At 67.2% G+C, this 9,412-nt stretch overlaps 1 protein-coding gene across 1 annotated transcript; it reads left to right on the forward strand.

Annotated features, from left to right (window-relative positions):
• Positions 1–827: 827 nt before the first annotated feature.
• Positions 828–7,903, forward strand: LOC148590149 (nitric oxide synthase-interacting protein-like; the record flags this gene model as incomplete). Its single annotated transcript, XM_088539420.1, has 7 exons — positions 828–939; positions 1,029–1,134; positions 3,002–3,083; positions 4,983–5,041; positions 5,764–5,768; positions 5,922–6,014; positions 7,716–7,903. Coding segments are annotated over exons 1-7 (603 nt in total), but the record flags the coding sequence as incomplete, so codon positions are not given.
• Between the last annotated feature and the right edge of the window lie 1,509 nt (positions 7,904–9,412).

Below are 9,412 nucleotides of genomic sequence, written 5' to 3' on the forward strand. Positions count from 1 at the left end.
GGGGAACTTAGGGGTAACTGGGATACAATTGGGGTAACTGGGAGGTAATTGGGGTAACTGGGAGTAACTGGGAGTTAATTAGGGGTGACGAGGGGTAACTGGGAACTAATTGGGGGTGCTTAGGAGTAACTGGGATGTAATTGGGGTAACTGGGAGTAACTGGAAAGTAATTGGGGGTAACCTGGAGTAACTAGGAGTTGATTAGGGGTAACTGGGAGTAACTGGAAAGTAATTGGGGGTAACTCGGAGTAACTAAGAGTTAATTAGTGGTAACTGGGAAGTAATTGGGAGAACTTAGGGGTAACTGGGAGGTAATTGGGAGTAACTGGGAAGTAATTGGGGGTAACTGGAAGGTAATTGGGAGTAATTTGGAGTAACAGAGAGATAATTAGGGGTAACTGGGAAGTAATCGGGGGTATTTGGGAATAATCGGGAGTTAATTGGGGGTAACCGGGGGGTCATTGGGGTAATTAGGAGGAACCGGGGGTCAAAGCGATTGGGGCGGGGCCTCGGCGCAGGGGGCGGGGCCTCGGCGCGGGGGGCGGGGCCTCGCCGGGCCCCTCTTGGTGGCGGGGGCGGAGCTTCCGCCCGGCGGCTCCGCCCCCTCGGCGCACACCGGAAGTGAGCGCAACTTCCGCAGCGAGCGGCGCCGGGGGCGGAACCTCCTCGCGGCGGCTCCGCCCCCCAGCGCGCGCCGGAAGTGCGGCCCGACTTCCGCAGTGGGCGGGGGCGGAACCTCCGCGCGGCGGCTCCGCCCCGCGGCGCACACCGGAAGTGCGGCCCAACTTCCGCTGCGAGCGGCGACGGCGGCCGGGGCGGCGGCGGCGGCGGGTGCAGCGCCCTAACGGGTCCCCCCCGCGGGCGCCGCCATGACGCGGCACGGCAAGAACTGCACGGCGGGCGCCGTGTACACGTACCACGAGAAGCGGAAGGACACGGGTGAGCGCGGGGGCACTTCCGGGGCACCGGCGGGGGGCTCCGGCGGTGCCCGGGGGTGACCGTGTCCCCCCTCCGCCCCGCACCGGAAGCCGCTTCCGGGTACGGCACCCAGCGGGTCCGGCTGGGCCGCGACGCCGTGAAGGATTTTGACTGTTGCTGCCTCTCGCTGCAGCCCTGCTGGGACCCGGTGGTCACGTGAGCGGGGAGCGGGAGCGGGGGGGGCACCGGGGACACGGGGGGGACATGGGGGACATTGGGGACATGGGGGGACATGGGGGACATGGGGGGGACACGGGGACATGGGGGGACATGGGGACATTGGGGACATGGGGGGGACATGGAGGGACATAAGGGGGACATGGAGGGGACACTGGGACATGGGGGGGACATGGGGGGGACACGGGGACACCGGGGACATGGGGGACATTGGGGACATGGGGGGACATGGGGGACAAGTGGAGGACATGGGGGACAGGGGGAGATGGGGGGGGACATAAGGGGGACATTGGGGACATGGGGGGGACATTGGGGACGGGGGGACATGAGGGATGGGGGGACATGGGGGGATATGGGGACAGGGGGACATGGGGACAAGGGGACATGGCGGGACATGGGGGGACATTAGAGACATGGAGGGACATGGGGGGGATATGGGGGGGGATATGGGGACATGGGAGGACATTAGGGACATGGGGGGACATTGGGGGCATGGAGGGACATGGGGGCATGGGGGACATTGAGGACATGTTAGGGGACAGATGGAGGGATATGGGGGGACATTGGGGACATGTTGGGGGATATTTGGGAAATGTTGGGGGACTCTGAGGATATGGAGGAACGTGGAGGGACATGGGGACATGTGGGGGGACATGGAGGGACATGGGGGATATTGGGGACATCGGGGACATGGGGGGACATTGGAAGACTTGAAGGAACATGGAGGGACAGGGAGCCGTGAGGGGGGACACATGGAGGGACGTTGGGGACAAGTGGGGGGACATGGGGGACAGGGGGAGATATGGGGGGATATAAGGGGGACAGGGGGACATGGGAGGACATTAGGGACATGGAGGGACATGGGGGGACATGGGGGGATATGGGAGGACATTGGGGACACGGGGGGATGTGGGGGACGGGGACACATGGAGGGACAGGGGGACATGGGGGGCATTGAGGACGTGTGGGGGGACAGATGGAGGGACATGGGGGGACATTGGGGACGTGGGGGATATTGGGGACAGGGGAACATGGAGGGACATGGGTACAAGGGGACATGGGAGGACATGGGGGATACTGGGGACATGAGGGGACATTGAAGGAACATGGAGGGACATGGGGCCATGTGGGGGGACACTGGGGCCATGAAGGGACATGGGGGGACAGGGACACATGGAGGGACATGGGAGGACAGGGGAACATGGGGGGACATGGAGGGACATGGGAGGACATTAGGGACATGGAGGGACATGGGGGGACATTAGGGATATCAGGGACATGTTGAGGGACACTGGGGACATGCAGAGACGTGAAGGGACATGGGGACACCTGGGGGGACACGGAGGGACATGGGGGGACGTTGGGGACATGTGGGGACTTGGGAGGGCATGAGGGGATATTGGGGACATGGGGGGACATGGGGCCATGAGGGGGGACATGGGGGCTGTGAAGGGACATGGGGGGACATTGGGGACACAGTGACATGTGAGGACACCCGGGGGGACATTGGGGACATGGGGACACCCAGGGGAACACAGGGGACACGGTGACATGTGGGGACATGGGGGGACGTGGGGACATTGGGACCATGTGGGGGGACACGGGGGGACATGGGGGACACGGTGACACGTGGGGACACCCGGGAGGACATTGGGGACATGGGGGGACATTGGGGACACTGGGGCCATGTGGGGGGACATTGGGGACGCGTGGAGACACCCGGGGGGACATTGGGGCCATGTGGGGGGACACGGGGGGACCTTGGGGACACAGGGACACGTGGGGACACCCGGGGGGACATTGGGGACACCTTGGGGACATTGTGGACGCGGTCCCCGTCCCCCAGGCCGGCCGGGTTCCTGTTCGAGCGCGAGGCCATCCTGGAGTATCTGCTGCACGAGCGGCGCCGCCTGGGCCGGCTGCACCGGGTGAGCGGGAACGGCGGAACGCCGGGATTCCGGGATTCCGGAACGCCGGGAATACCGGAATGTGGGAATACCGGGGGGGCGGGAGACTGGGACGGCCCCGGGAGTCCGGGAAGGGACCGGGAATCCGGGGGGGGACCCAGGAACCTGGGAAGGGCCCAGGAGTCCGGGCAGGGCCCGGTGTCCAGGGGGGTCCCTCTATCCAGGGGGGGCCCCATGTCCCGGGTCCCGGTTTCCGGGGGGTCCCCATTTCCAGGGGACACTGGGTTGTGGTTTCCGGGGGGTCCCCAAGTCACAGGTCCTGGTTTCCGGGGGGGCCCCCATGTCCCAGGGGTCCCTCTATCCAGGGGGGTCCCCATGTCCCAGGTCCCGGTTTCCGGGGGGTCCCCATGTCCCGGGGAGGGGGGGTCCCCATTTCCGGGGCCATCCCCGTGTCCGGGGGGGTCCCGGTTTCCGGGGGGTCCCCATGTCTCGGGTCCCGGTTTCCGGGGGTCCCAGTTTCCAAGGGACCCCATTCCCTGGGTTGTGGTTCCCAGGGGGTCCTGGTTTCCGGGGGGTCCCCATGTCCCAGGTCCCGGTTTCCGGGGGGTCCCCATTTCCAGGGAGGTCGTTCCAGGGGGCTCCCAGTTCCTGGGGGTCCCCAGTTCCGGGGTGGCAGTTTCCGGGGGGTCCCAGTTTTGGGGGGGTCCCCGTGTCCCAGATCGTGGTTTCCGGGGGGTCCCTGTGCCCGGGTCTCGGTTTCCGGGGGGTCCCCATGTTCCGGGACGCGGTTCCTGGGGGGGTCCCAGTTTCCAGGGGGTCCCCATGTTTTGGGTCCCAGTTCCCAGGGGTTCCAGTTTCCAGGGGACCCCATTCCCTGGGTTGTCGTTCCCAGGGGGTCCCCATGTTCCAGGTCGTGTTTCCAGGGGGTCCCAGTTCCCGGGGGGGAGGTCACAGTTTCCAGGGGATCCCCGTGTTCCGGGTCATGGTTTCCAGGGGGTCCCAGTTCCCGGGGGGATCCCGGTTCCTGGGGGGTCCCCGTGTTCCGGGTCGCGGTTTCCGGGGGGTCCCAGTTTCTGGGGGGTCCCCATGTTCCCGGGTCGTGTTTCCGGGGGGGTCCCTGTTCCCATGGGGGGTTCCCAGTTTCCAGGGGGTTCCCATGTTCCGGGTCACGGTTTCCGGGGGGGTCCCTGTTCCTGGGGGGTCCCCGTGTCCCAGGTCACAGTTTCTGGGGGGGGAGGGTCCCAGTTCCCGGGGGGTCCCCATTCCCCGGGTCGCGGTTTCCGGGGGGTCCCAGTTTTCAGGGGTCCCCGTCCCCCGGGTCCCAGTTTCCGGGGGGTCCCCGTCCCCCGGGTCGCGGTTCCTGGGGGGGGGTCCCGGTTTCCGGGGGGTCCCCATGTTCCGGGTGGTGTTTCCAGGGGGTCCCTGTTCCCAGGGGGTTCCCATGTTCTGGGTCGCGGTTTCCGGGGGGGTCCCAGTTCCCGGGGGGTCCCCATGTCCCAGGTCGTGTTTCCGGGGGGTCCCAGTTTCCAGGGGTCCCCGTCCCCCGGGTCGCGGTTTCCAGGGGGTCCCAGTTTCCGAGGGGGTCCCTGTTCCCAGGGGGGTCCCAGTTTCCGGGGGGTCCCTGTGTTCCTGGTTGCGGTTCCTGGGGGGTCCCAGTTTCCAGGGGGGTCCCCATGTCCCGGGTCCCAGTTCCCAGGGGGGGTCCCAGTTTCCGGGGGGTCCCCGCGTTCCCGGTCGCGGTTTCCGGGGAGTCCCCATGTCCTGGGTCGCGGTTTCCGGGGGGGTCCCAGTTTCCGGGGGGTCCCCATTCCCCGGGTCGCGGTTCCTGGGGGGGGTCCCAGTTCCCGGGGGGTCCCCGCGTTCCCGGTCGGGGTTTCCGGGGGGCCGGTGTCGCGGCGCTCACGCTCCCCCCCCCCCCAGGCCTACCAGCGCCAGGAGGGCGCCCGGCGCCGGGCCAAGGAGCGGGAGGGGGAGGGGGCGCCGGGGGGGGCGGCGCCCGCGGCCCCCGGAACCAGCGGTGAGGGGAGGGGGGGGGGAGGGGGGGGAGGGGGGGGGGCGCTATGGGGCAGGAGGGGGGCGCTATGGGGCAGGGGCGCTATGGGGAGATGGGGGGAGATGGGGGGCGCTATGGGGAGATGTGGGGCGCTATGGGGCAGGAGGGGCGCTATGGGGAGATGTGGGGCAGGAGGGGGGCGCTATGGGGCAGGAGGGGGGCGCAATGGGGAGATATGGGACGCTATGGGGAGATGGGGGGAGACGGGGGGAGATGTGGGGCAGGAGGGGGGCGCTATGGGGCAGGAGGGGCGCTATGGGGAGATGTGGGGCAGGAGGGGGGCGCTATGGGGCGCTATGGGGCAGGGGTACTATGGGGAGATGTGGGGAGATGTGAGGTGCTATGGGGAGATATGGGGAGATATGGGGCACTATGGGGAAATGGGGGCCGCTATGGGGAGATGTGGGGAGATGTGGGGCAGGAGGGGCACTATGGCGAGATATGGGGCGCTATGGGGAGCTACGGAGCGCTAGGGGGCAGGAGGGGGGCGCTATGGGGTGCTATGGGGAGCTATGGGGAGCTATGGAGTGCTATGGGGCAGGAGGGGGGCACCGTGGGGCGGGGAGGTGCTATGGGGCGGGGGCGCTATGGGGCGGAGGCCCTGTGGGGCAGGAGGGGGGCACTATGGGGTGGGGGTCTATGGGGCAGGAGGGGTCTGTGGGGCAAGAGAGGAGGCTATGGAGCAGGCTGGGGGGTTATGGGGCAGGAGGCTGGCGCTGTGGGGCAGGAGGGGAGCGCTATGGGGTGGGGGTCTATGGGGCAGGAGGGGGCTGTGGGGCAGCCGTGGGGCTGACCCCGCCCCCCAGCGCCCTCGGGGGCGGAGTCCCAGACCCTCCCCAGCTTCTGGATCCCGTCGCTGACCCCTGAGGCCACCCCTGCGCCCATGGCCAAGCCGGTGAGTGCGGCCCCACAGCTGCCCCATGGCTGCCCCATAGCGGCCCCACGGCTGCCCCACGGCTGCCCTATAGTGACCTCATGGCTGCCCCATAGCTACCCCATAGAGGCCCCATGGCTGCCCCATAGGGACCCCATAGCGGCCCCACGGCTGCCCCACGGCTGCCCCATAGCTACCCCATAGCGGCCCCCATGGCTGCCCCATAGCTACCCCATGGCTGCCCCATAGCTACCCATAGCTACCCCATAGCTACCCCATAGCGGCCCCATGGCTGCCCCATAGCTACCCCATAGCGGCCCCACGGCTGCCCCACGGCTGCCCCATGGCTGCCCCACAGCTACCCTATAGCGACCCCGCGACTGCCCCATAGCGACCTCATGGCTGCCCCATGGCGGCCCCATAGCTACCCCATAGCAGCCCCATGGCTGCCCCATAGCTACCCCATAGCGGCCTCACGGCTGCCCCATAGCGGCCCCGCGACTGCCCCATAGCGACCTCATGGCTGCCCCATGGCGGCCCCATAGCTACCCCATAGCAGCCCCATGGCTGCCCCATAGCTACCCCATAGCGGCCTCACGGCTGCCCATAGCGGCCCCACGGCTGCCCCATAGCTACCCCATGGCTGCCCCATAACTACCCCACAGCGGCCCCACAGGCGCCCCATAGCGGCCCAGCACCCGCCCCATAGCGGCCCCACGGCTGCCCCATAGCTACCCCATAGTGGCCCCATGGCTGCCCCATGGCAGCCCCACAGCTGCCCCATAGCGGCCCAACAACCACCCCATAGCTACCCCATGGCTGCCCCATGGCGGCCCCACAGCTGCCCCATAGCGGCCCAACAACCACCCCATAGCGGCCCCACGGCTGCCCCGTAGCAGCCCAGGGCTGCCCCACAGCTGCCCCATAGTGGCCCCACGGCGGCCCCATAGGGACCCCATAGCGGCCCCACGGCTGCCCATAGCTACCCCATAGCTGCCCCACGGCTGCCCACGGCTGCGCCATAGCGGCCCAACAACCGCCCCATAGCGGCCCCAGGGCTGCCCCATAGTGGCCCCACGGCTGTCTCCCATTGTCCCCATTGTCTCTATTGTCTCCCTGATGTCCCCAATGTCCCCATTGTCCCCCATGTCCCTATTGTCCCCATTGTCCCCCATCGTCCCCATTGTCCCCCATGTCCCCATTGTCCCCATTGTCCCCAATGTCCCCATTGTCCCCCATCGTCCCCATCGTCCCCATCGTCCCCATCGTCCCCAATGTCCCCATCGTCCCCATTGTCCCCATTGTCCCCATTGTCCCCCATGTCCCCAGTGTCCCCCATCGTCCCCATTGTCCCCCATGTCCCCCATGTCCCCAGTGTCCCCAATGTCCCCCATGTCCCCATTGTCCCCCATGTCCCATCGTCCCCATTGTCCCCATTGTCCCCCATGTCCCCAATGTCCCCATTGTCCCCATCGTCCCCATTGTCCCCATTGTCCCCTGTCCCAGGACACCGTCCCGCGCTGCCCCATGAGCGGCTGCCCCCTGCTGTCCCCATTGTCCCCAATGTCCCCATTGTCCCCATCGTCCCCAATGTCCCCAATGTCCCCTTGATGTCCCCATTGTCCCTATTGTCCCATTGTCCCTATTGTCCCCCTGATGTCCCCATTGTCCCCATTGTCCCTAATCCCCCCCCATTGTCCCCATTGTCCCCATTGTCCCCTTGCAGGACACCGTCCCGCGCTGCCCATGAGCGGCCGCCCCCTGCGGCTCCGGGATCTCCTTCCCGTCCGGTTCCGGCCGCTGGAGCCGGGATTGGGCCGGGAGCAGCTGCTGACGCGGCCGGAGCGGCGCCGGTGCGCGGTGACGGGGGACGTCCTGAACAACGCGACCGCCTGTGCGGTGCTTGCGGCCGTCGTGAGTGTCACCAACACCCCAACAACCCCCGACACCCCCAACAACCCCCAACACCCCCAACAACCCCAACAACCCCCAACACCCCCAACAACCCCCAACAACCCCCAACAACCCCCAACACCCCCAACAACCCCAACAACCCCCAACAACCCCAACAACCCCCAACACCCCCAACAACCCCAACACCCCCCAACAACCCCCAACAACCCCCAACACCCCCCGCGCGGTGACGGGGGACGTCCTGAACAACGCGACCGCCTGTGCGGTGCTGCAGCCGTCGTGAGTGTCACCAACACCCCAACAACCCCCGACACCCCCGACAACCCCAACACCCCCCGCGCGGTGACGGGGGACGTCCTGAACAACGCGACCGCCTGTGCGGTGCTGCGGCCGTCGTGAGTGTCCCCAACACCCCGACAACCCCCGACACCCCCGACAACCCCAACACCCCCCGCGCGGTGACGGGGGACGTGCTGAACAACGCGACCGCCTGTGCGGTGCTGCGGGCCGTCGTGAGTGTCCCCAACACCCCGACAACCCCCGACAACACCCGACAACCCCCAACACCCCCAACAACCCCAACAACCCCCAACACCCCCAACACCCCAACACCCCCCAACAACCCCCAACACCCCACACACCCCCAACACCCCCCAACAACCCCAACAACCCCAACACCCCCAACAACCCCCAACACCCCCCAACAACCCCCAACAACCCCCAACACCCCCCAACACCCCCGACAACCCCCAACAACCCCCAACAACCCCCAACACCCCCCAACAACCCCCGACAACCCCCAACACCCCCAACACCCCCAACACCCCGACAACCCCCAACAACCCCCAACAACCCCCAACAACCCCCAACACCCCCCAACAACCCCAACAACCCAACAACCCCCAACACCCCCAACAACCCCCAACAACCCCCAACAACCCCAACAACCCCCAACACCCCCAACACCCCCCAACAACCCCCAACAACCCCCAACACCCCCAACAACCCCAACACCCCCAACAACCCCCAACAACCCCCGACAACCCCCAACAACCCCAACACCCCCAACACCCCGACAACCCCCAACAACCCCAACACCCCCAACACCCCCAACACCCCCCAACAACCCCCAACACCCCCAACAACCCCCAACACCCCCCAACACCCCCAACAACCCCCAACAACCCCCAACACCCCCCAACAACCCCCAACACCCCCCAACAACCCCCAACACCCCCAACAACCCCCAACAACCCCAACACCCCCAACACCCCCCAACACCCCCCAACACCCCCAACAACCCCCAACACCCCCCAACACCCCAACACCCCCAACACCCCCCGCGCGGTGACGGGGGACGTGCTGAACAACGCGACCGCCTGTGCGGTGCTGCGGCCGTCGTGAGTGTCCCCAACACCCCGACAACCCCCGACACCCCCAACAACCCCCAACACCCCCCAACAACCCCCAACAACCCCCAACACCCCCAACACCCCCAACACCCCCAAC

Source organism: Tinamus guttatus, unplaced genomic scaffold (genome assembly GCF_059628265.1).
Source record: "Tinamus guttatus ecotype Peru unplaced genomic scaffold, ASM5962826v1 Tinamus_guttatus_pri_ptg001665l, whole genome shotgun sequence".
Classification (NCBI taxonomy): Eukaryota; Metazoa; Chordata; class Aves; order Tinamiformes; family Tinamidae; genus Tinamus; species Tinamus guttatus.